Raw genomic sequence first — 22487 nt, 5'->3', positions numbered from 1 at the left:
TAAACCTTTTTTTCTAAAATCCATGACAATGCCAGATATCTCGAATGAGTGAGAGCATATCTGGGAGAAACAATAACCACCCTGGGCTTTTGGGCCAGATGGTTCTCTGAGAAAACCTCAATGGGAGGTAACGAAAAACAACCAAGGAAATGAAATGCCATCCATACCAACAGGATATTCAGAAACGCGAAATTTCATCCACAACACCCAATTAAATCCTAATCTCCTAAACGAGGAGGGCATTCCAAAAACAAATGGAACAAAAAAATTCACATCACTTGCAACTCGAGAGCCTGACTCTTCTCCAGTGATGTACTGTTATCCAAAGGAAGGGACTCTATTGTTGACTTGGGTTGTATTGCTGAGGATCGTGAAACACAGAATTCGGTACACTGAGCTCTTCATCATTTGCATTCACATATTCCTCTATGGGTTCTCCAGAAGCATAACTGGTCGTATTGACTGGATAGTTATAGCCTTGTGCAGGCGGTGCAGGGTCTGAGACGGTCGCAGGTGGTGTGTGATGCCTGGAAGTATGTCTGCCAGATCCTGTGGAATGATGTCTGCCAGATCCTGTGGAATGATGTCTGCCAGATCTTGTGGAATGATGTCTGCCAGATCTTGTGGAATGATGTCTGCCAGATTCTGCGGGATTATATCTGCTAGTCTCTTGGGAATAGGATTTGTTTTTAGGCGATGCAGAACGTGAATCGATTGTAGGTGACGCATGATTGTCCCTGCTTTCGGATCCGTCAGGCGCTAGGTAGTGATTTTCGTGTCTAGACGGTGCAACACCAAAGTCGGTCGCAGGCAAAGAGGACCTGCCTTCGTTGGTCGGAAACGATACTGCGAATCCTGTATTTTCATACACGACAGGGTTTGCAGGATGATGAATAGGCATTTCTACCAAATTTGAGAATTCTTCGTTGTGAAAGAGTTCCATAGCTTTTGAATGATCTCTTGCAAGTAATGAGGGATTGTTGTCGTTGTTGTTCATTCGTGGTCCAGAATTATGATAGCTTGTAGAGTACAGGTCAGATCTGCTGTTCGCTATTGGTTTTTGATAACTGGGATACAATGAGTATTCAGAATTGTCCATAGACGATGAATGATGATAACTGGTATGTACTGAGTGTTGAGGATCGCTCATAGACGATGAATGATGATGACTGGTTGCTAGTTGTGTAGAGATAGTCGGAGGTAATGAACTTCTCATACTAGTCATAGCAAACGTAGCATTATGATCTTGTCTCGGGGGGTCAGAATAAGTAGGACCTTCGGGGCGTGCAGGGCCCACAGAACGATTGTCGCTTGTAAGTAATTCGCTGCTATTGTAGATCTCGTAACTTTCCGCCGCCTTTTTATTCTTCTCCTCTAACCTGTTTTTCTCTCTCTCTCTCGCACGTAGGTTTTTTCGCCTATCTATCCTTTTGTTTTCTTCGGGACCTCTTGCTTTTCTTCTTTCAGCGTCTTTTCTATTTGTTTCATTCATTCTCTTTTCTTTTTCTTGAGGGGTTTCTCTGGCAGCCTGGTTCACACGGGAAGATTGTTTTCTGTTGGTCTCTTTTCTCCTTTTTTCTTCTAATCTTTCATCATCGGTCGGCATGGTTTTGATCTGTAGGTAATAAAATTGAAGCCGAGAAAGGGCTGAGTAGACGATCCAGCTATTCTGGGGTTGTTAGTGATGTATGTTGGGCCTTGACGTAGTGATGTATAGCCTGAGCTTTGAGCCGGTGTCTGATATCGAGCTATATGGCCGAGACGGAGTAGTGATGGTCGGATCTAGTAACTGGCTTGATGTGGAGAGGTAATATGAAGTTATGATATGGAAGTAATTTGGAGAGCGATATGGAGGTGACAGAGTGTACTTGTAAATGATTTGACAAGGTTTGTGTTCAAGTAATTTGTATTGGAGGTCTTCTGATAGATGTTTCGATGTGTTTGTATTCGATTATTTTGCTTTGGATATTTGTGTTCGAGTTGGTTTTGGAAATGGAGGGAGGGAGATTGCTTCGAACCTACTTAAGCCCATTTGTCCTTGCTTTGGCGAGGTTTGAGAGAGGTTATGACTGAAAATATCCTCGTTTTATGACTAGAAATGGTCAATTTGATTCCCAAAAAGACGTTTTGACTCCCCTCAACACAATAACTGCAGCGAATAAGATTCATTGATGGTAAGAGGCCACAAGTGACTGGAATTAGACAATATGACGCGGGGTTTGAACTTCTGACTCCAAATACGCATAATAGCTTGAAAAATATTTCATCGTGACTGGAAGTCTCTTTATTTGATGACGAGAAAGAGATATTCTGATTCCTAGCAGCTACTTCTCGATCCAATATCGATATAGTGATTGGAAAATATCTTTTATCAGTAGAAATAGGCTTACAAGTGACTGAAATAAACAACATGATGTATGTTTTTCGACTTTGTTCGACTGCGAATAAGCATGATGATTGGCAAGAATTACCTCCACGAGTGGCAATTGGCAGATGGATGATAGAAATGAACATATTGATTCATTATTAGATTTTAATTCGAAATGCACATGGTGACTATGAATAACCACGCCCATGAACATGAGAACTACGATGATTACCATGTATGAAATGATATGTGATTCGGAATGTCAGTATTCAGTGTTATGAGTATGGAGTATAACTAGAATAATCGATACTGACTGTTTGTCATAGCATCTTGGACCCATGGCCGACATATTCACTTGTATTATCACGCCATGATTAAGTAAAGTAGTGTTTATCGTATATGATTTGAAATGTTGACTCGAGATATTGTATTCTGCGTGGGAATGGAAAGAATAATAATCGGGGGCAGTAATGATATACACTTACAACGCACCACATGAAGAATCCGAGTTCTCCCGTTTACCTTTCACTACCCGTAGCCTATTTACCTAGAAGTCCCATCTACTCCCTTGGTTGGCGAATCTTCAGGAATAGAGGTGCTCCCGAACTTTCTGACAACCTTTTCCCCTTTATCGTCCGCTTAGTGCTAATAAATCAAGGGTAATCTGAGCTTCATATCAATTCTTACCTTCCCACATATATACTCAGCGCACATGAGACTATCTGCCGTACATATATGGAGGCTCAAACGATCTCATTGTACATGGCCCTCGAGACCTCACCTAACTTAATATATATGTGTGTGTGTGTGTGTGATCCCAGACCCAGTTCTTACCATAAGAAGAGTCCCTCAAAATGAAGTTTTACCACCAGCCCAAACAAACCTTCTATCCAGTGCGTGATAGGTTCATGTTTTGGAAAAGCCTTTCCATGAAAGCTCGATAGAGATTCCCTGAGCATAATAGGTAATTGACGTACGAAGCGTTCTGGTCAAAAGACATCAGGAAGGTTTCGATAATCGTGCTTTATAAGCACGCGAATACTTGATGCACAATTCATCAATGAGCCGAGGCACTACCTATCTTCCACGCTTCAGACGAAGCATTCCTGGTAGAAGAGTTTATGGAGTTCTGAAGACAGTATAACAAATGATATAAAACTGAAGAAAGAAAATTGTAAATAATTTTAGATTTATTGTCACTGACTTAGAATGTATCCAGCTCGCTTGAGCGTTCGTGTGGTTGGCCTACCATAGTCTTCTCCATCACCGTTGCCAACATGGACATAGTACTACCCCCCCCCCCCTTCTTATTCAACTGCAGTGTCTGCAGCTTCCAGCCCAAGCAACCCTTGAACAGACTTATGTTAAGCAATTCACAAGAAAACTACAGTATCTGATTCCAGGCTACTACACTCTTCACCTTATCTTTTTAAACTCTCCTTGAATTTTGGCGAGTGGGTGCTGGTGAAAATGTTCTGAATGTATCTTTCCGGTGAGTGTTGAATATCTGAGATCAGTGAGCTTAGATCTACCACAAAATAAACCAGAAAATAGATGCACTTCGATTCATCATGCCGTGGTAAATCATGTAGAATATGGAATTGTTGCACGACTGTTAATCAACGCACCTATCACTTCATAGTTATATACACTATTATTGATCAACTAGAATGTCAATTCTATGCGCATTTTTATTGGAGTGATGCGAAATTGTGCAGATTATTGATGAAAGTCTTCTGGGTCTGGTCTGGTCTGGATAAACTTTAAGGATGAGGAGGGGTACGGAATGGAAGAACCAATTAATCCGAGGTTGCTGCGGACCCAAATTATGTTGTTTACTCTCACGCGCAAATCAAAATATAAATATTTACGACCTTACGACCAACGATATTACGACTCAACACCGCCATAATGAGGGTAGTAGAAGTCATTATAGATGTATGTCTCATGAAATAAACTCACCTAAATCCTTTGATATCTTAACTAACTCATGTCCAGGGTTTCAAATCGTACGCTGTGCGTACTGTAATTTCAGGATGGTAAACAATGCAAACGAAAGATTCTTTGGTATATATTCTTACATCTGATTTAGGGATGAGAGTTTCAATTCGATTACTGGTCTGAATGGTAGTGGTAAATCAAATATCCTCGACTCAATATGTTTTGTTCTTGGTATTACGAATATGACAACAGTTCGGGCGCAGAATCTTCAGGTATATTATAGCCCCTCACATGGGCATGAAACGTATTGACGGGCCTCTTTAGGATCTAATATACAAGCGTGGACAAGCCGGAGTAACGAAAGCTAGTGTGACGATTGTTTTCGACAATCGAGACAAGAAGAAATCGCCCATTGGATTTGAGGAATATGCTCAAATCAGTGTTACTCGACAAATTGTCCTGGGAGGCACCAGCAAATATCTTATAAATGGACATCGAGCACAACAACAAACTGTGCAAAACCTTTTCCAATCCGTTCAGCTCAATATCAACAACCCTAATTTCTTGATTATGCAAGGACGAATTACAAAAGTGTTGAACATGAAAGCGGTTGAAATTCTTGCCATGATTGAGGAGGCGGCAGGGACACGAATGTTCGAGGATAGGAGAGACAAAGCTTTCAAGACAATGGCTAAGAAGGAAATGAAGGTCCAAGAGATCACTGAGTTATTGAAAGAAGAAATCGAGCCAAAGTTGGAAAAGCTGCGGACGGAGAAACGGGCTTTCCTGGATTATCAACAAACACAGAACGATTTGGAGAGACTCACAAGAGTGGTGGTGGCGCATGATTACTTGAAGAATCAAGAAAAGGTTGCCCAGTCAGCTAATGATCTCGAGCTCAAGAAACAACGGGCGATAGAATTGGAGGAATCGGCGAACCGATTGAAAAGCGAAATCTCATTCTTGGAAGAAGATATCAAACGGGTGAAGGCACAACGGGAGAAAGAATTAAAGAAGGGTGGAAAAGCGTCAGCTTTAGAAGAAGAGGTTAAGAAATATTCTCATGAATTGGTTCGACTGGCGACGGTCATGGATCTAAAAAAATCGAGTATGGCGGAGGAGCAGGAACGAAAGTTGGCAACGCAAAAGACGGTTTCAGAGATGGAATCTCTACTTAAACAGAAAACCAAGGTTTACGAAAAATTACAATCGCAATACGACAAAGCCAAGGAAGATTTAGAGAAGCAAAATTCAGAAGCAGAGACAAAAGAGGAGCTTTTGCAAACTTTACAAACTGGTGTCGCATCCAAGGAAGGCCAAGAGAGTGGGTATCAAGGCCAACTACAGGATGCAAGGAATCGAATGAGTGCTGCATCCACCGAGGAAGAGCAAGCCAAATTGAAGATCACTCATCTTCAGAAGCGAGTCAAAGAGGAAGAACCCAGGTCGAAAAAGGCTAAAGAGCAGAATGCTGGACTACTTGGAGACCTTGAGGGATTACGATCTCAAGCTCAGAAACTCGAAAAGGAGCTTCAGAATTTAGGCTTCGAAGCAGGCAAGGAGGATGACATGTACAAGCAAGAATCGACTATTCAGCAAAATATCCGAAGAATCCGGGAACAGGCAGATGGATTGAAACGTAAAGTAGCAAATGTGGACTTCAATTACGCAGATCCTACCCCAAATTTCGATAGATCGAAAGTTAAGGGTTTGGTGGCTCAACTTTTCACAATTGACAAGAACCATACAGCTGCGGGAACAGCCCTCGAAATTTGTGCAGGTGGTCGTTTGTACAATGTTGTCGTTGACACGGAAGTTACTGGTACCCAATTACTTCAAAATGGAAAATTAAGGAAGCGAGTCACTATCATCCCTTTGAATAAGATTGCCGCTTTCCGAGCTTCAGCGGAAAAGATTGGTGCTGCTCAAAGAATTGCCCCGGGCAAAGTCGATCTTGCACTGTCCTTGGTTGGATACGATGAAGAAGTTTCGACTGCTATGGATTACGTATTCGGAAATACTCTCATCTGCGCAGATGCGGCTACAGCTAAGCGAGTTACATTCGATCCTTCTGTTCGAATGAAGAGTATCACATTAGAAGGTGATTCTTATGATCCATCTGGTACACTGTCTGGAGGTAGTTCTCCAAACTCAAGTGGTGTTCTAGTCACTATGCAGAAGTTAAATGAGCTTAACAAAGAACTCAAATCACAAGAGAGAGAGCTGGCTGATCTTCAGGCCACCATTGCCAGAGAGAAGAAGAAGATGGATCAAGCACGAAAGATCAAACAAGAATTAGATCTCAAGTCTCACGAGGTCAAGCTTACGGAAGAACAAATCGGAAGCAACTCCTCCTCGTCTATTATCCAGGAGATTGAGAATATGAAGGCTAGCATTGTTCAACTCAAGCAAGACCTGGTCGAGGCAAAGAAACGACAGGATGAAGCTACAAAAGATATCAAACGTATTGAAAAGGATATGAAAGAGTTTGACAGTAACAAAGATGGCAAGCTCGTTGAGTTGCAAAGCTCTCTTGATTCTTTGAGAAAGGCACTCACCAAGAACACTGCGGCTGTTAAGGCACTACATAAAGAGTTGCAAAGTGCCCAAATGGACACGGAACAAGTTGGAGGTGATCTTTCAAATGCCCAAGAACAACTCCAAGAAGTTGAGCAAACATTGAAAGCCCAGGAAGAGGAAATTACAAGTTTAGTCTCCGAGCAGGCCCAGGTCAAGGTTGGTAATCATCTAAAAATAATATGCACAAAACTGACATGGTGTAGGATTCTCATGATATCTCACAGGCACATCTCGATGATGAACGGGCTAAACTGACAGGATTTGATGATGAATTACATTCTCTTGAGCAAGCATCAAGATCAAAATCTTCTCGCATCACTGAAGAAGGTTTAGAAATGCAAAAGCTTGGTCATCAGATTGAGAAGTTTCACAAAGAGCAACAAGCGGCTGTGCAAACCGTATCGCATATGGAACAAGAGCACGAATGGATCGCTGACGAGAAAGATAATTTTGGTCGAACTGGAACTCCTTACGATTTCAAGAGTCAAAATATCGCAGAATGTAAAGCTACATTGAGGAATCTTACCGAGCGCTCTCAAGGGATGAAAAAGAAGATCAATCCTAAGGTTATGAACATGATTGAAAGTGTCGAAAAGAAGGAAATCGCACTCAAGAACATGATGAAGACCGTCATTAGAGATAAGAAGAAGATTGAAGAAACTATTAGCAGTCTTGATGAGTACAAGAAAAAAGCTTTGCTAGAGACATGGCAAAAGGTCAATAAAAATTTCGGGCAAATCTTCGCCGAATTATTACCAGGCAGTTTTGCAAAGTTGGATCCTCCTGAGGGAAAGACCATCGCCGATGGTTTAGAAGTCAAGGTGTCTCTTGGTAAAGTGTGGAAACAGAGTTTAACAGAATTGAGTGGTGGACAAAGGTATTTACTTCTCCGAGGTTTTTGACTACATGTACATTTACTAACTCACGAATTACAGATCGCTGATTGCACTTTCACTCATCATGGCTCTATTACAATTCAATCCAGCACCAATTTATATTCTCGATGAAGTAGATGCTGCGCTTGATTTGTCACATACACAAAATATTGGTCGTTTGATCAAAACTCGGTTTGGTGGTAGTCAATTTATTGTTGTTAGTTTGAAAGATGGCATGTTCCAAAACGCCAATCGCATTTTTAGAACGAGATTTAGTGAAGGAACGAGTGTGGTGCAGAGTTTGACGGCGGCAGATTTTAATTGATTGGTTTTTGAGGGGGACGGGAATCGACGATTAAAAAGGCAGGTTGTTCATTGAATGTTGGTCACTTGGGTCGATGGTGATATGGATGAATGTATGGATGAATGGTTGGATGGGTGGTTGGATGGATGAATGAATGATGGCGTTGGTTTTATATGTATGGCGTATTGGGATGGGAAGCAGGCTTTGGAATTGGCGAAATCCTTTGAATGTTACCTACCTTGGCATGAGGGGGAAATAGAAGGAGAAGGGAGGGGTGGGGGTGAATAACTGAAGTAATGATTGTATCAATGAATATGAATCTACAGATATGTAAAATGAAATTTTCGTGGTGATGTTATGTTGAAATGATGATAAGATGGAGATGACAAGATGGTTAGGGATGGGATGGCTGGTGTTTGTATTTGTATTTGTATTTTTGATATATGATATTTGATATTTGTATCCCTATCTAGGTAGTTAGTTTTATTTTATAAATTACCCAGTGTTCCCTTTGGTTTTTCTATGCATTGCATTGCGTTGCGTTGCGTAGGTGGTGCATTGCATGGGAGGTACTTGGAGGGAACTAGATTGGACTCGGCTCGGCTCGGCTCGACTCAACTCGACTCGACTTGACTTGGCTTGACTACCTGGGCTCGCTGGGTAGGTAGATTAGATTGGAATGTTTGGGGGTATGGATTCTTTCACATGTTATTTTTTTTTTTACTTGGGATTTGGTGATGGGATTTGGTGATGGGGTTTGGTGATGGGGTGCATGGGATGTGATGGGATGGGATAGGATGGGATGGGATGAGGTGCATGGGAATTCGGTTGCTCGGTTGTGTGTTTGGATTTGGAGGTTGGAAGTTGGGAGTTATTAGTCGTGGGGAAGGGAGGGGAAGGGAGGAGGGGATGAGGGAGGGGTATAGATTTTAGATTCTAGAATTTAGAATCTAGATGCGATGGGAATCACAGGGTTGGATAGAATAAGATAGGATTAGATGAGATAGAATAGGATTAATTGATAAATAGATAGGTTTAACTTGGTGTGTGTTTGTAGATTTTTATTATATCTATTCATATTCTAATAGTCGGCTTTTAGAAGCGGCCTCCTAGTTCCTAGTCGGGGAAAGCGGTTGTTCCCGGAAAGCGGTTGTTCTCAAAAAAATTGGTAGGGAATTTTATTCAATTCTTAGAAAAAGAATATTAGATTTTATATTATTAAATTGCTATAATTTTATTGAATTCAATAATATAATTTATTTTATTTAGTTTTAATTTTATTTATTATAATAAAGATAATAAATAAGTAATAAAAATCAATATTTTATTAATAATTATATAATTTATAAAGGTTGTAACTGATATAATTCAATTATTATAGTATTTTCGAAGTTTTTTAGGGATAATCGCTTTTTGGGGATAATTACTTTCCCCGACTAGGAACTAGGAGGCTGCTTCTAAGAGCCGACTATTAGATCTCATAATCCTATATTCTAAAAGTTCTAGATTCTGAAAGTTCTAGATTTCAGATTCCAGATTCGGCTCTATATACCGAACCATACATATATACAAAGTTGTAATAGGAATTATAGAATTGAATTGTATTAGATTGAATAGATTGATAAGATTGATTGATTTAATATATAAATAGATTTGATATATAGATATATAGATATATATATAGATAGATATATAGATATATAGATATATAGATATATAGATATATAGATATATAGATAGATATATAGATAAATAGATATATAAATAAATAAATAAATATATAGATAGATAGATAGATAGATATATAGATAGATAGATAAACAGGCTAATAGATTCGATATACTTTGTTTGTACAGAATCGGGTTTAGTATTATATTGATTGTACTCATTGTATACAATATAATATAATATAATATCTCGAGGATATCTACGAGTAGATAGGTAATGAAATAATAAGTAGTAAAGTTACCTCTTACCTCTTACCTATCTAGCTCCCTCGCTCCCTCGTAAAAAAAACCAAAAAAATAGAATAGAATAATTAGAATAAATACCTATGTATATACATATACGACACAATAGTAACGAAAACAAAATATAAAATATGATATATGAAATACCTATCAAGCCCGTGAGTTTATGAGTTTGTAAGTTTGTGAGATTGTGAGATAATCTCGAATCGAATATGGATAAGCTAGTATGTACTCGTATGCATTTCTTGATTTTCAAGCTTGTGAATTTGTACATGTAAGATCTTATGTATACGGGTATCTAGGAATGTATGTATATATGTATAGAAAATGTGATGTGATGAAAGTTCGAATGGGGAGGGGAGGAGGCTCGGAAATTGGTTGGCCTAGGTAGAGAGATGGCCTTACGCATTTCGGAGTGGAAGACCGAGTCCGAGGTTTGAGTTTTGAGGGTGAGAAGCGAGTCCGAGTCCGAGGGTTGGGAGTGAGGGTTGGGAGTGAGAGTGAGGTTAGAGATTGAGGAGGGGGATTTAGGGTTGAAGAGGGGACTTTAGGGTTACAAATAGTGAGTTTAAAGAGGGTAGAAGGCGAGGGCTAGTTATTTTATAAGTAATAGATTATTATATACATTATATATTATATTATGTCTATCTTACTACTTTATACACTCTCCTCTACTCTACTCTACTTTACTCTACTTTATTATTCTATAAACTTTAATTCTTAAGCACCTTATTATACCTCGATATTATTTAGATATGAATGAATAAATGAATAAATGAATGAATAAATCACGGAAACCGGAATATAAAATGTAAAATATAAAATATAAACACGGAAAGAAAAAGGAAAGAAGAAAGAAAACGGATAATTTAATCATCAGAGCGAAGCCGTTTCTATTTATAAAGTATATACGAAGTACGAGTATTTGATTCCTATATTCCTATCTGGCACCTAGGGTATCTAGGGTAGGTATATCTTTTAGATTTAGATTTAGATTTGGAATTTGGAATTTGGAATTTGAATATTGACTAGAAAAACGAAAGGAAAGGAAGTTAGGAAGATCGATTGATGGAATACGCATGGTGTAGCTAGTAGTATATGACTTTGAAGTCATACTTCAAATATTAGATTGATAGAGAGAGAGAGAGAGAGAGAGAGATGGATAGATAGATAAATAGATAAATCCCAGGAACCTGGATTCCTGAGTGTTGAGAGAAGAAAGTCGAATGTTAGGCTAGGTGGCTCGGGTGATGATAATGTGTGGTGGATAGATAGATAGATACGATACGGTAGATACGATATGGTAGATACGATGTAATGTGATGGGAGGGATAGATAGATACGATGAATACGACAAATACGGTGATATGTATGTACCTAGGTAGGTATGGAAACTAGGTAGGTATGTATATGACCTCAAGACAAAGTAGTATGTTATGTGTACGAATGTGTATGTGTATTACTAAGCTGTATATACGAAGAATAGCAAGCAAGCAAGAGCTCGCAAACAAACAGCAGCTAGTACCTATGTAGGTACATATGCATTGGTGTGCATTACGAACTAGGTAAACTAAACTAATCCTCTTACGAATGCATTTATGGGAAGTTTGAAGTTTGAAGTGAAGTTTGAAGTGAAGTTTAAATTTATATATCTTTCTTTCTCTGGCTTGGAATTTTCCGGTTGAGTGTGTATCTACCTACTTATAGTAGTAGTATTTTAGATTTATTAGGTGGGGGTTAGCTCCTAGTGTTGAGTTATTGATATGTTGATGTTGATGATGATGTTGATGCTGATGTATTTTTTATCTACTCTGTACGAATATTTATGTATTGTAAGTACTAGGTAAGTAGGTAATAAAATGAAGTCACTCAAAGCGTTTTTGAAGATCAGAGTTACGAGTTCTTCAGGGTATCTCCTTTTCGAAGAGGAGGAGTGATGGTTTGATAGGTGGTGAGTGGGTTGAGTGGATAGGGAGGGTTTCGATTCGGAGGGTTTTGTGGATGGGGAGGGTTATCGGGGGTTTGGATGAGGGGAGGGGAGTGAAGAGAAGAGAGAGAAGTTGTTAGTGTGGAAGGAAGTTTGGGATTCTTGGAAGGTTCTTGGATGTTGATGATGATGATAATGATAATGATGGTGTGGATGGATTAAATGGAATGAATGGAATCAATGGAATCAATGGAATCAATGGAATCAATGGAATCAATGGAATCAATGGAACATGGATAGAAACTTGGAATAGGGGTCCTGGGGTATCGACTAGGTATGCTCGTAGGGAACTGGATATGATGGATATGATGGATCCCCATTTTAAAAGTGGTGGATGAGGATACTTTGGATCAATGCTTGAGCAATGAGGACCGATTGAGTATCCATTATGAAAATGTTAATTGAGTGGTTTGTATGGAGTATATGTATGATTGTATGATTGTATTAGAGACCCCTATTTTGTCCAGTCTCTACAATATATTATTATTATTTCATCATGTGAAGTTTCTTGGTTTGAGAAATTAGTATGAAGATTGGAGGTTGCATTGCCCAGGTGAAGATTATCTTTTCTTGTTATGCGCTTTTCATCAGGTGATTATGTACCAGTCCAGTCCAATATGTGCTGATGGATATCTTAGGTCTCTTATCCTCATACCATACTGATTCTATAAACCGAACATCTCTACTCACACCATATTAATCCCAGATACCGAATACATCTGCTAATACCGAACCAAAAAATCGCTTCCAGAATCTAATCCAACAATCACGAAACCCTACATTGCTGAAAATCTAAGCAGGGGCCGGGGGTTACATTGCATCTAGAAGATTATCGAGAAGAACGTTAGTGTGTAAGACCAGATGAAATTTCCATCCGGTAACCTTAACGGAGATCTGGAAAAGAATCTGGTGGCCGAGACCAAGACCCTGATTTTTCTTTACTTTACTTATCAAAACGGAATGAAATCGAATGAGTGGATGGTGGGCACTGGGCGTTGGAGTGAAGAGGGGCGTGGATGGGTGGTACGTCGTACCTTACGGATTATGGGGCACAATGGCTTGGATGGTACAGACTACGGTAGTGTGGTAGTAGTAGTACCGTAGGAGAGGTGGAGATGTGTATGTGTAGGGTGAGGGACCGAGAGTGTGAGTGGAGAGTGCAAAAGGATAGGAGAGATTGGGGAGAGAGATGTGGTGAAGTTGTGATAACGTCAATTGAGATTGGAAACACCTAGTAGACAGTCGACTACTAGGTGATTTGACTAAGGAATTAACTCATAAAGATAACAAACTAGAGATTGCTTTGGTATGATATACAAAGTATATGAATATGAATAAATGATATATACCGATCATCACTTGAATCAAACCGATGGACTCACTGACCGATAGACCAGACGGCACTTCCTCTTCATTCAAAGCACCATCCGTGACCCGTGACCTGTGACCCAACCCAACCCAGCAAAGCAAAGCCAACTGGGAACTTTACCCGTTGCACAGCCCATTCAGATCATCCCAAAGGGGAAAGCAGGACGCGCCTTCAGTTCCAACTTCCAAGGTAGATGATTCGAGTGCGCAGAGCAGACCCTTTCTTCTTCTCTTGGCGGGGGTGATTTAAACTTTTTGCCTTTCGTCTCTGTGAGGAAGGCTCGAGGAAGGGAAGGATGTTTAATTCGAGGATCCTGGGACTTTTAAATCATTTTCAATTTATGGTGATGTGTTGGGAGTGTGACGAACGTTTTGGATTTGGGTGTAGAGGAGAGGGAGGTGGAGAGAGGTAGAGGAGAGAGAGGTGGAGAGAGGTAGAGGAGAGAGAGGTGGAGAGAGGTAGAGGAGAGAGAGGTGGAGAGAGGTAGAGAGGTAGAGAGGTAGAGAGAGTAGTAGATTGAATATGAATATGTAAATTAAATATCATGAATATTGAACTCTTGAATTAGATACTAGAAATTGGATATTAACACTCCTTTCGTCAATTCGCTTGCATCATAATTATATCCTTATCCAACTGTACCATACCATAATATATATCTACATCTCCTATATCTCCATCTACCTCGATCGAAAAGCATGAATTCATACTCCCTCCTTTTATATTTGCCCCCCTCCTTTCCATGATACATACATCCATACCCTTTGAACCCTTTTTTTTGTTTATAGTTCACCCATCAAAAGAAAACCCCACTGAAGATCACGGATTCATGCCAAGTTCCAACTCATTACTCAAACCCTAGCCCGTTTGTTATTATTAGGTATTGCTCTGTACAAACGGATATTAATGTGTGACCTTGCCGGATCTTGTGATTCCTCGTTATATACATATACCCAGGGAGTCTTCTCTATGTGATCACTGATGACTAACTCTCGTATATCGTTTTCATCATATGTATTCCTCGTAAATACAAAGGAGGATATATCCTCAGTGCTTCCCTGCTTGTACTCTACCCAAGCACTCTCGCACCCTCGCACCCTTGCCCTCTCGCCCTCTCGCCCTCTCGCCCTCCAAACTCTGGAAACTCTAGAAACACCCGCGCATCACGAAAGATTCCTCCCCACTCACCTACGAATATCAAACGTGTGTCTGACTAGGGGATCCAGTACTATCCGCGGGAACTTGGTCGTATTGGGTTTAGCCTGAGATTCAATCAAACCCAGGATTCAGATTCATCTACATACGGTAGAGTACGCGGATACGCTCTTATTATTTTAAAATTCAAAATTCTCTCGATGATCAAAGCTAGCGACTAGGTAGATACCAATCCCCTTGGTATTAAGGAAACTAGATGCTTAATTTCTTAAATTGGAATTGTTTCTTCAAAATTCTAATTCTTGTGTACTCCTATCCTACATTTGACACTAGTCCCTACCTACCTACTTTAACAAAAAAAGAATTAGTACGAGTGACAAGAACTACTTCAAAAGTCTCAAACGAATAATACTACTTTCCACCTTCTACTTTCTATCTTCCATCTTCCACCTTCCACCTTCTCAACACCTCTCATCGTTTTTGAAACTCACATTCAATTCATTCAACTTCTTCTCAAGAATTAAACTTTTTTGCATTGACGAGTTGCTGCTATTTTCTGCTGCTGCCTCGATTCCTGCAATCCTATTCTGGACATTTCATTCCTTCTCTTCTTACGCTCTTTAATTCGCATCTTCCATGTACATTTTCTGGTAATACAAAATCACTTCCATGTCGTAGAGGCAATTACATCTCAGAAAGTTAACATCTTTCACCAGAATTTAGATTGCACATAATAGTGCTTTTATTTCTCAAATCAACACAGTCACTCACTCACTCACTCACTCACTCACTCACTCACTCACTCACCATGTCTTCACTCATTCAACCATATCTCGACCTTGCCTTGCAGCAACTCGAAATTTACAAGGACCAATTGATCGAACAAATCCCAGTCATCTCGACGACCACATATGTCCTAACCATCCTGGCAATCTGCATACCCCCTATTGTCCTCTTAGTATTCTACGAACTCGAACAATCGCGACAACGTGCCGAACAACCTAAAGGTTGTAGAAAACTTGGATTGAAAATCGATAGCAATCTTACCAATGAATTCGATCCCAAATTCTCCGAGGGACGTCCCCCCAGCACTGAAGAAACATCTGCAGAATGGTGGAGATTGAAGAGTATGTGGATTTATCCAGTCAAGAGTTGTAAAGGAGTTGAGTTAGGCAGAGGAACCATTATTGCAAGTGGAATGGAATACGATCGTCAATTTACCTTTGCACAATTGAAAAGTCCATTTCCCGTCGCAGAGAACGATCCGAATTCAAAGAAAGCGGCACATCAATGGGAATTCATCACTCAACGACAATTCCCCTTGTTGGCGAAAGTTAGGACCGAAATGTGGGTTCCAGATCAAAGCGTGGATACATATGCTCCTCACATCGATGATGTTGAAAGCGGAGGAGTCATCATCATGAGTTTCCCATATCAAGAACCTGGATGGAGAGGAACCGTTGCAAGTTGGGGTGCCAAAGTTATGGGAACCGTACCTGAAAAACAATTCCGCGTGCCATTCGATCCTTCACCAGTACAAATTGAGAAAGCAGGTTATACCGTTGAAAAGATGACCATTTGGAGAGAAACGGTTGATGCTTTGAATGTGGAAATTGAGATTCCAGAAGAACTCAGATATTACCTTGGTATCAGCAATAAGTTGGGTCTGTTCAGAGTTGATAGTGCAAAGCCGAGAGAAGTTTTCAGAAATGCGCCTTCAAAGGAAGAACTTGGGTATCAACCAGTTACTGGATTTCAAGATGCTGTAAGTTTTCTTCAAACGCTTGAAATCTGCTGTACGATTTCTTACTAATTCATTCTAGTATCCTATCCACCTTATCAATCTTGCTAGTATTCGTGATGTTGAAAGTAAGATGCCAAAGGTTAAGGGGGCGCCAAGATTATCTGCAGGACAATTCCGTGCCAATTTGATCAGTATGTTATTCTAAAGTTTCGCCATCTGTTGGTTTCATTACTAATATCTTTCAGTTACCGGACCTCCAGCTTACCACGAAGACGATTGGCGACGAATTAAGATTGGTTTTTACGAATACGATGTTTCTTGTCGTACAGTAAGATGTAAGATGCCAAATGTAAATCAAGAAACTGGAATTAGACATCCATCCGAACCCGATAAAACTTTACGAACCTTCAGAGCTATTGATGAAGGAGCCGGAAAGAATTTGGGATGTTTGGGTATGCAATTAGTACCTACTACTAAAGATGGAGCACTGAGGGTTGGGGATGAAATCACGGTGTTGGAAGTTGGTGAACATCATTATCAAAAATTATTCCCGGAATTGAATAATTAATTGCTAGACGAGCATTCTTTGTATTGTGTTGGTTGTGTATCAAGAGAGTACAGGAGTAATGGACATATAAAATATGGAATGGTAGCAAGGAGTTTGGGATTTATTAATTGGTCGGCTGGATGGATGGATGGCTGACTGACTACCTTTACATACAAATACTTTTTTTTCCTCTACTTTTTTCTTGCTCGCTCTATTTGTATGTGTGTTTGTACTGATATTTGTATTTGTGTCTTTATTAGTATTAGTATACTGATGTATTGGTGTCTTTGTTGTGTACTGATGTGTTGGTATTTGCAGATATGCTGCTTGCTTGCTGTGTGTGATTTTATATATAGATAGATAGATATGTATATCTTGTAAATGGGCTATAGATTCCATGGTTTTTGTTGTCTCTTTTCTCTTTCTCTTTTTCTTTTTCTTTTTCTTTCTTTCTTTCTGTGTCTTGGAAAGGAAGATGGAGATGGAGATGGAGATGGAGATAGAGATGAATAGAGATGGAGATGGAGATGGAGATGTATGGGTATGTATGGGTATGAGAGAGGGGGTTTGTATGAGAGAGGGGGTTTGTTGAAGGTGATTGATTTTATTTTATTTGATTTGATTGAATTTGATTTGTATTTGACTAGGTATTTGTTTTTGTGATTGTTGTTTTATGTGGTGGTTTGTTTTGTTTTGTGGGGGAGTAAAGGGGGGAGGGAGGGAGGGAGAGAGGGGAGGATGGATTTGAAGGATATTGAGATTTGAGAAGATTTGAAGAAGATTTGAAGAAGATTTGAAGAGATTTGACGAAGATTTGAAGAGATTTGAAGACAGCTTTGACGAGATTTGAAGCACGATTTGACGCCGCATTTGCGAAGTTTGAAGAGATTGCAAGAGATTTGACGCAATTTTGCAGCAGCTTTGCAGGGGCTTTTGTAGGGGTTTGATGGGCTGGGGCATGCGGTGGCGTACTCCGGTGGCAGTGGCCGTTTTGGGTGGCAGGCCAGGGGCCGGCCCGGCTGGGGAGCGGCGCGGGGCGCCGCGGGGGTTGGGGGAGGGAAAGGGGAAGTGCTTTTTAGGTGGGTGGATGGATGGATGGATGGATGGGATAAAATAAATAAAATAGATAGAGATAGAGAGGGAGAAGTGAGGAGTGAGGAGTAGGGAGTAGAGAGTAGGGAGTAGAGAGTAGGGAGTGGGAGTAGAGTAGGGAATAGAATAGGGAATAAGAAACTTAATAGAAATAGAAGAGAAGAAATTGAAAGAGGGGATGGGAATTGAGAGAGGGAAAATTGAAAATGGAATGGGATGGAAGAAAATGTTTAATATGTATATTATATATATTATATAATTTAATTAATATAGATGATAATCATATATATATATAGATGTATAAGAACTTATGTATTAAAATATATAGAGGGATTGATATAGTGAGTAGGTATATAGTAAGTATATATATATAGTAAGTAAATATATATAGTGAGTATATGTATATAGTGAGTATATATGTATAGTAAGTATATATATATCGAAGAGCGGGGGGGAAGAGAGGGTGGGGACGAGAGAGGGGGGAGAGATGGGGGGGAGAGATTGAGGAAGCCAGGGCGAGAAGAGGGGGGGAGCAGATGAGGGGGGCGGAGCTGAGGAAAGAAAGGGCGCGGAGAGCGGGGGGGGAGCGGCTGAGGAAAGAGAGTAATATTCGGAGTATATAGAGACAATGAAACTTCTCGTCGGATTTTATCGGAAATTCTTTATCGTATATATTATATTGAATTATATTTTTGTTATATTTAGGCATTCAATTTATATAGATTATATATGATTGTATATAAAATAATTATATGATATCTCTTTATAATTTACTTATATAAAGAATAAAAAAATTAAATAAAGAAAAAGCTTTATTTTTTCATGTTTTGATATCAAAAGCTGATTAGATATCCTAATTTGTAACTGCTATTATAAGTTATTCAAAGATTATCTGTAAAAGGATATCTTTTATTAGGCGCTCCGAAATACTTAGCAAGCTGTTCGCCCCGAATATTGTATATAATGTATGTAAAAAAGAGAGAGGGAGAGAAAGTATAAGTATAAGAATAAATAAGTTAAATCTAAGTATAAATATAAGTATAAATATAAGTATAAATATAAGTATAAATATAAGTATAAATATAAGTATAAATATAAATAAATAATTATAAATCGAAATACTAATTCGTATCAGAAAAATATATAAATATATTTATATTTGTAAACTTGAAATAATTAAATTGAAAGAAGAATAATATTAATATTCTAATATATTCTAATTTGATATTTAGAGATAAATAAGTTTAAGAATAAATTTGAGAATGAGAATGAGAATAAGAGAGAGAGATAAGGGATAAAGATATAAAGATATAAAGATATAAAGATATAAAGATATAAAGATATTGAATCTTATATTCTAAACTTATTTATTAATTATATAGAATAGAATATATTAAAACCTCTTTAAATATTCTAATAATTAATTTATATATATTAAAATTTAATACAATCGATTTCTAGTAGATATAGAACTAGTAGATGTAGAAGAATGAATATACATATTAATATTTGAATTTTTTGTTTATAGATATATATATACCCCCCTTCCTCTAACCTTCCTCTTCCCTATTATATCTTCTTCTCCTCCTCTTCTTCTCCTCCTCCTCTTCCTCCATCTACCTTCCCCGCAATCTATTACCCTCACCCCTCAAATTTACAACTTCGACTCCTTTCCCTTTTCCTCTTTCTTCTCCTTCTCCTTCGAACCAGAAGCAGAACTAGGTAATTCCACACCCACAATATTCACTTTACTATGTTCGCAAATGGCTAGGACTTCTCCGGTTCTGCGTTTCATTGTTCCTGGGGTGGTGGGGTGGAATGTTAGTTTTCTTTCTTTTTGTTTTTGTTTTTTGTTTTGAGACTGAATCCGAATCTGAATTTGATTTGAGGATTTGGGGTATTGTATTTTGGGAGTTTTGCTGTGGAGTAGAGACAAGTGGGTGTTGAGATGGGGAAGATGGAGGAGAGAAAGGGTTTGAAGCTTTTCTTATTTTGGGATGGTTGGGGGGGTGAGTTTGGGTGTATTTGTTTGGTGTCCAGGCTGGGTAGATGAATGGGGTAGTGAAATGGAGTAGAGGGGATGAATGAGTGGTGATGTGATGTTAGAGATAGAGGGAATAGATAGATAGAGAAGTCGAAAAACAAAGTAAGAAAGAATGACATCAAGAAAAAAGAAGAAACGAAATGAGAATAGGAAACCCAAACTCAAACTTAAACCACCACATCCAATCCCATCCCACCCAACTTTCTAAATTCAAATCCAAAATAAAAATAAAAACACTAACCTCTCAAAACCACATTTCTCTTCCCCAACCCCCCCACAACCTCACATTCAACTAACACATCATTTTTTCCCTCTCCTTCAGATTCCTCATGAATAGTAATGCCCTTTAAATAAGTACATCCCAATCCTCTACTCACTCCACCACCGCCCCATTTCTGAGCGCTGTAGCGACCCATGAGTGCAACGGATGTGCAGGCATCGAAGACGGTTGCGATGCAGCCGCCATGAACGGTGGAGTTTGCGTTGCTGTGAGAGTGGGTGGATGGGTTAGCGGGGTGTGGAGAGTGGAGAGTGTGGGAAGGGGGGGGGGGGGGGGGGGAGAAAAGGAATCTGAGGTCTGGGGTGTAGATGTAAGGCTTGATTTACGGGTATATTGTAACCCTTCGCAGCAGAATTTCTCAATGAGATGTAATAGAAAACAAGCCGAGAGTAGATAGCAGCAAACCAACATCTCCCAAATAATCACCTCCCTCCCGTTGAAAAAAATCGAAAAAATCAAATCAAATAAAACTAACCAATGATGCACCGTCGGTTTAAAAACAAACGTCGTCACATTCTCCGAATGATGTTCCGCATCCGCAGAAAGCGAGAGTGAAGGTAGGAGATCATGACCCCATCCCTAGAGAAGAAGAAGGAGATGTGTTAGTTAGATTTTCTTTTGGGGTTGAGTTGTATATGTTAATCTGATTGGGATTGAGAGGGCAAGAAGGGATGGAATGCACTTCTAGCTTAGAAGTTGATGAGGTTGATTGTGGGGGTGGGGGATGAGATTGGGAGATTAGTTTTTCGGTTTGGAAGGCTGGAGAATTGAATGGCTAGGGGATTGGAGGGCCAGAGAATTGGAGAGACGAATGGAAATGAATGGAGAAGGAAGGGAATGGGAATGGAAGTCCCGGTGAGCGGTATAGAAATGAGGTGAGATGGAGGCGGAAGGGTGGAAAGAATAGGAAGGATGAGAAGAGTATGCAAACTCGCAACTCGCGACTCGCAGAGATCAAATACGGAATCTCCATCTCCATCACTCTCTTCCTCTTCCTCTTCCTCTCTAGAAGCAAGCAAGCAAGCAAGCAAGCACCACGACAAGAACCAATTCCAAGAACCCCAAACCACATCCCTTCCCTATCCTATCCCTCTCTCCTCCTATCCCTCCACTCCAGCAACCACCCCCCTCTCTCCCCCCAATCCCCAATTCCCCTCCTCAAAAAAGAAAGAATAAAAAAGGATAAACTAACAATATACCCCTCCCTACTATCCTTCCACCCCTTCATCAAGAATCCCAATCGTTTCAATCCCACATCATTCTTCGCATCGAATTTCGTTTGCGTTTCTGGGGCCATTCTTCTTCTTCTTCTTCTTCTTCTTCTTATCTTTTATCCTACCCGAATAGTTTCTTTCTTTACAACGAGCTATTGATTGATTGATCGATCGAGCAATTAATTGATTAAACTAATTAATCAATAAACAAATATCCCTCAAAAGCCAATCTCAATCTCAATCTCAATCTCAACCCTAATAGATCAGACAGACAGAAAGACAGACAGACAGACAGACAGACAGATAAATACACAACAATCCCTCAATTGCGCGGTCAATGGTACTTTGTCCTTCGTCCTTCATACAATCAATCAATCAATCAATCAATCAATCAATCAATCAATCAATCAATCAATCAATCAATCAATCAATCAATCAATCAATCAATAAAAATCAGGGGTCCGCCCCCCATTCCATATCCATATCCATATCCATATCCATCCATATCCATCGAACCTCGGCACCCATCCATCCATCCATCCATCCATCCATCCACACATGCACATGCACATCCATCTATATACACGCGGGCAAAAAACCTAATAAATATCGGAAATTCGAATCGGAAATCCAATTCCGAATCCGGGGTTTAGTGCGCCGTTGGGATGTGATAGGTGGATATGGATACTGATACTGATACTGATACTGATACTGATACTGATACTGATACTGATGTCGATACTGATTGATTGATGACTCTATATATCCATACCTAGAATTATACTCCGTACGATGTAGATTGATCGGATAGGAGAACAAGAACAAGAACATGAACATGAACATGAATACCTACGGAGTACCTACTAGGTTTGAATATGCACATGGCCATTTCGAGATTCAATAAATTGTATGTATCAAAGCAATCTTAATGGTCGGGGGTCTTCATGATGGTGTCAGATCGTCTGCATAGATTGATATGAAAGTTATACAATTCATAGCAAAGTCAAACGTCGTTAC

The 22487-nt window shown here is 39.5% G+C and overlaps 4 protein-coding genes across 4 annotated transcripts; 2 read left to right on the top strand and 2 right to left on the bottom strand.

Moving 5' to 3' along the window:
• Window positions 1-337: 337 nt before the first annotated feature.
• Window positions 338-1606, bottom strand: EAE98_006260 (uncharacterized protein; the record flags this gene model as incomplete). The annotated part of the gene is made up of 1 exon (XM_038953883.1): window positions 338-1606. One exon carries the CDS (start codon window positions 1604-1606, stop codon window positions 338-340), a length of 1269 nt encoding a protein of 422 aa, XP_038809673.1.
• Window positions 1607-4279: 2673 nt separating this feature from the next.
• Window positions 4280-8089, top strand: EAE98_006259 (uncharacterized protein; the record flags this gene model as incomplete). The annotated part of the gene is made up of 6 exons (XM_038953882.1): window positions 4280-4306; window positions 4367-4407; window positions 4461-4581; window positions 4634-7045; window positions 7093-7766; window positions 7825-8089. 6 exons carry the CDS (start codon window positions 4280-4282, stop codon window positions 8087-8089), a joined length of 3540 nt encoding a protein of 1179 aa, XP_038809672.1.
• Window positions 8090-15357: 7268 nt separating this feature from the next.
• On the top strand, window positions 15358-16861 carry EAE98_006258 (uncharacterized protein; the record flags this gene model as incomplete). Its single annotated transcript, XM_038953881.1, has 3 exons — window positions 15358-16314; window positions 16373-16484; window positions 16539-16861. 3 exons carry the CDS (start codon window positions 15358-15360, stop codon window positions 16859-16861), a joined length of 1392 nt encoding a protein of 463 aa, XP_038809671.1.
• Window positions 16862-19421: 2560 nt separating this feature from the next.
• Window positions 19422-21986, bottom strand: EAE98_006257 (uncharacterized protein). Its single transcript, XM_038953880.1, has 4 exons — window positions 21449-21986; window positions 20732-20835; window positions 20218-20462; window positions 19422-19732 (listed from the first exon to the last, which is right to left on the bottom strand). Exons 1-4 carry the CDS (start codon window positions 21551-21553, stop codon window positions 19587-19589), a joined length of 600 nt encoding a protein of 199 aa, XP_038809670.1. The 5' UTR covers window positions 21554-21986; the 3' UTR covers window positions 19422-19586.
• Window positions 21987-22487: the final 501 nt, after the last annotated feature.

Source organism: Botrytis deweyae, assembly GCF_014898535.1.
Source record: "Botrytis deweyae strain B1 chromosome Unknown BDEW_013, whole genome shotgun sequence".
NCBI lineage: Eukaryota > Fungi > Ascomycota > Leotiomycetes > Helotiales > Sclerotiniaceae > Botrytis > Botrytis deweyae.
The sequence above is the reverse complement of the archived record's forward strand: the minus strand, read 5'-3'. Positions and strand labels throughout refer to the sequence as shown.

Bases quoted from the DNA above. Each gene is read 5' to 3' on its own strand.
- EAE98_006257 (XM_038953880.1), bottom strand. From the start codon at position 21,553: ATGGCCCCAGAAACGCAAACGAAATTCGATGCGAAGAATGATGTGGGA. The intron at 20,836-21,448 runs GTTAGTTTATCC...CTTCTTCTCTAG, and splicing joins ATAGTAGGGAGGGGTATATT to GGATGGGGTCATGATCTCCT. The intron at 19,733-20,217 runs GTTAGTGTTTTT...CCACCACCCCAG, and splicing joins GAGAAATGTGGTTTTGAGAG to GAACAATGAAACGCAGAACC.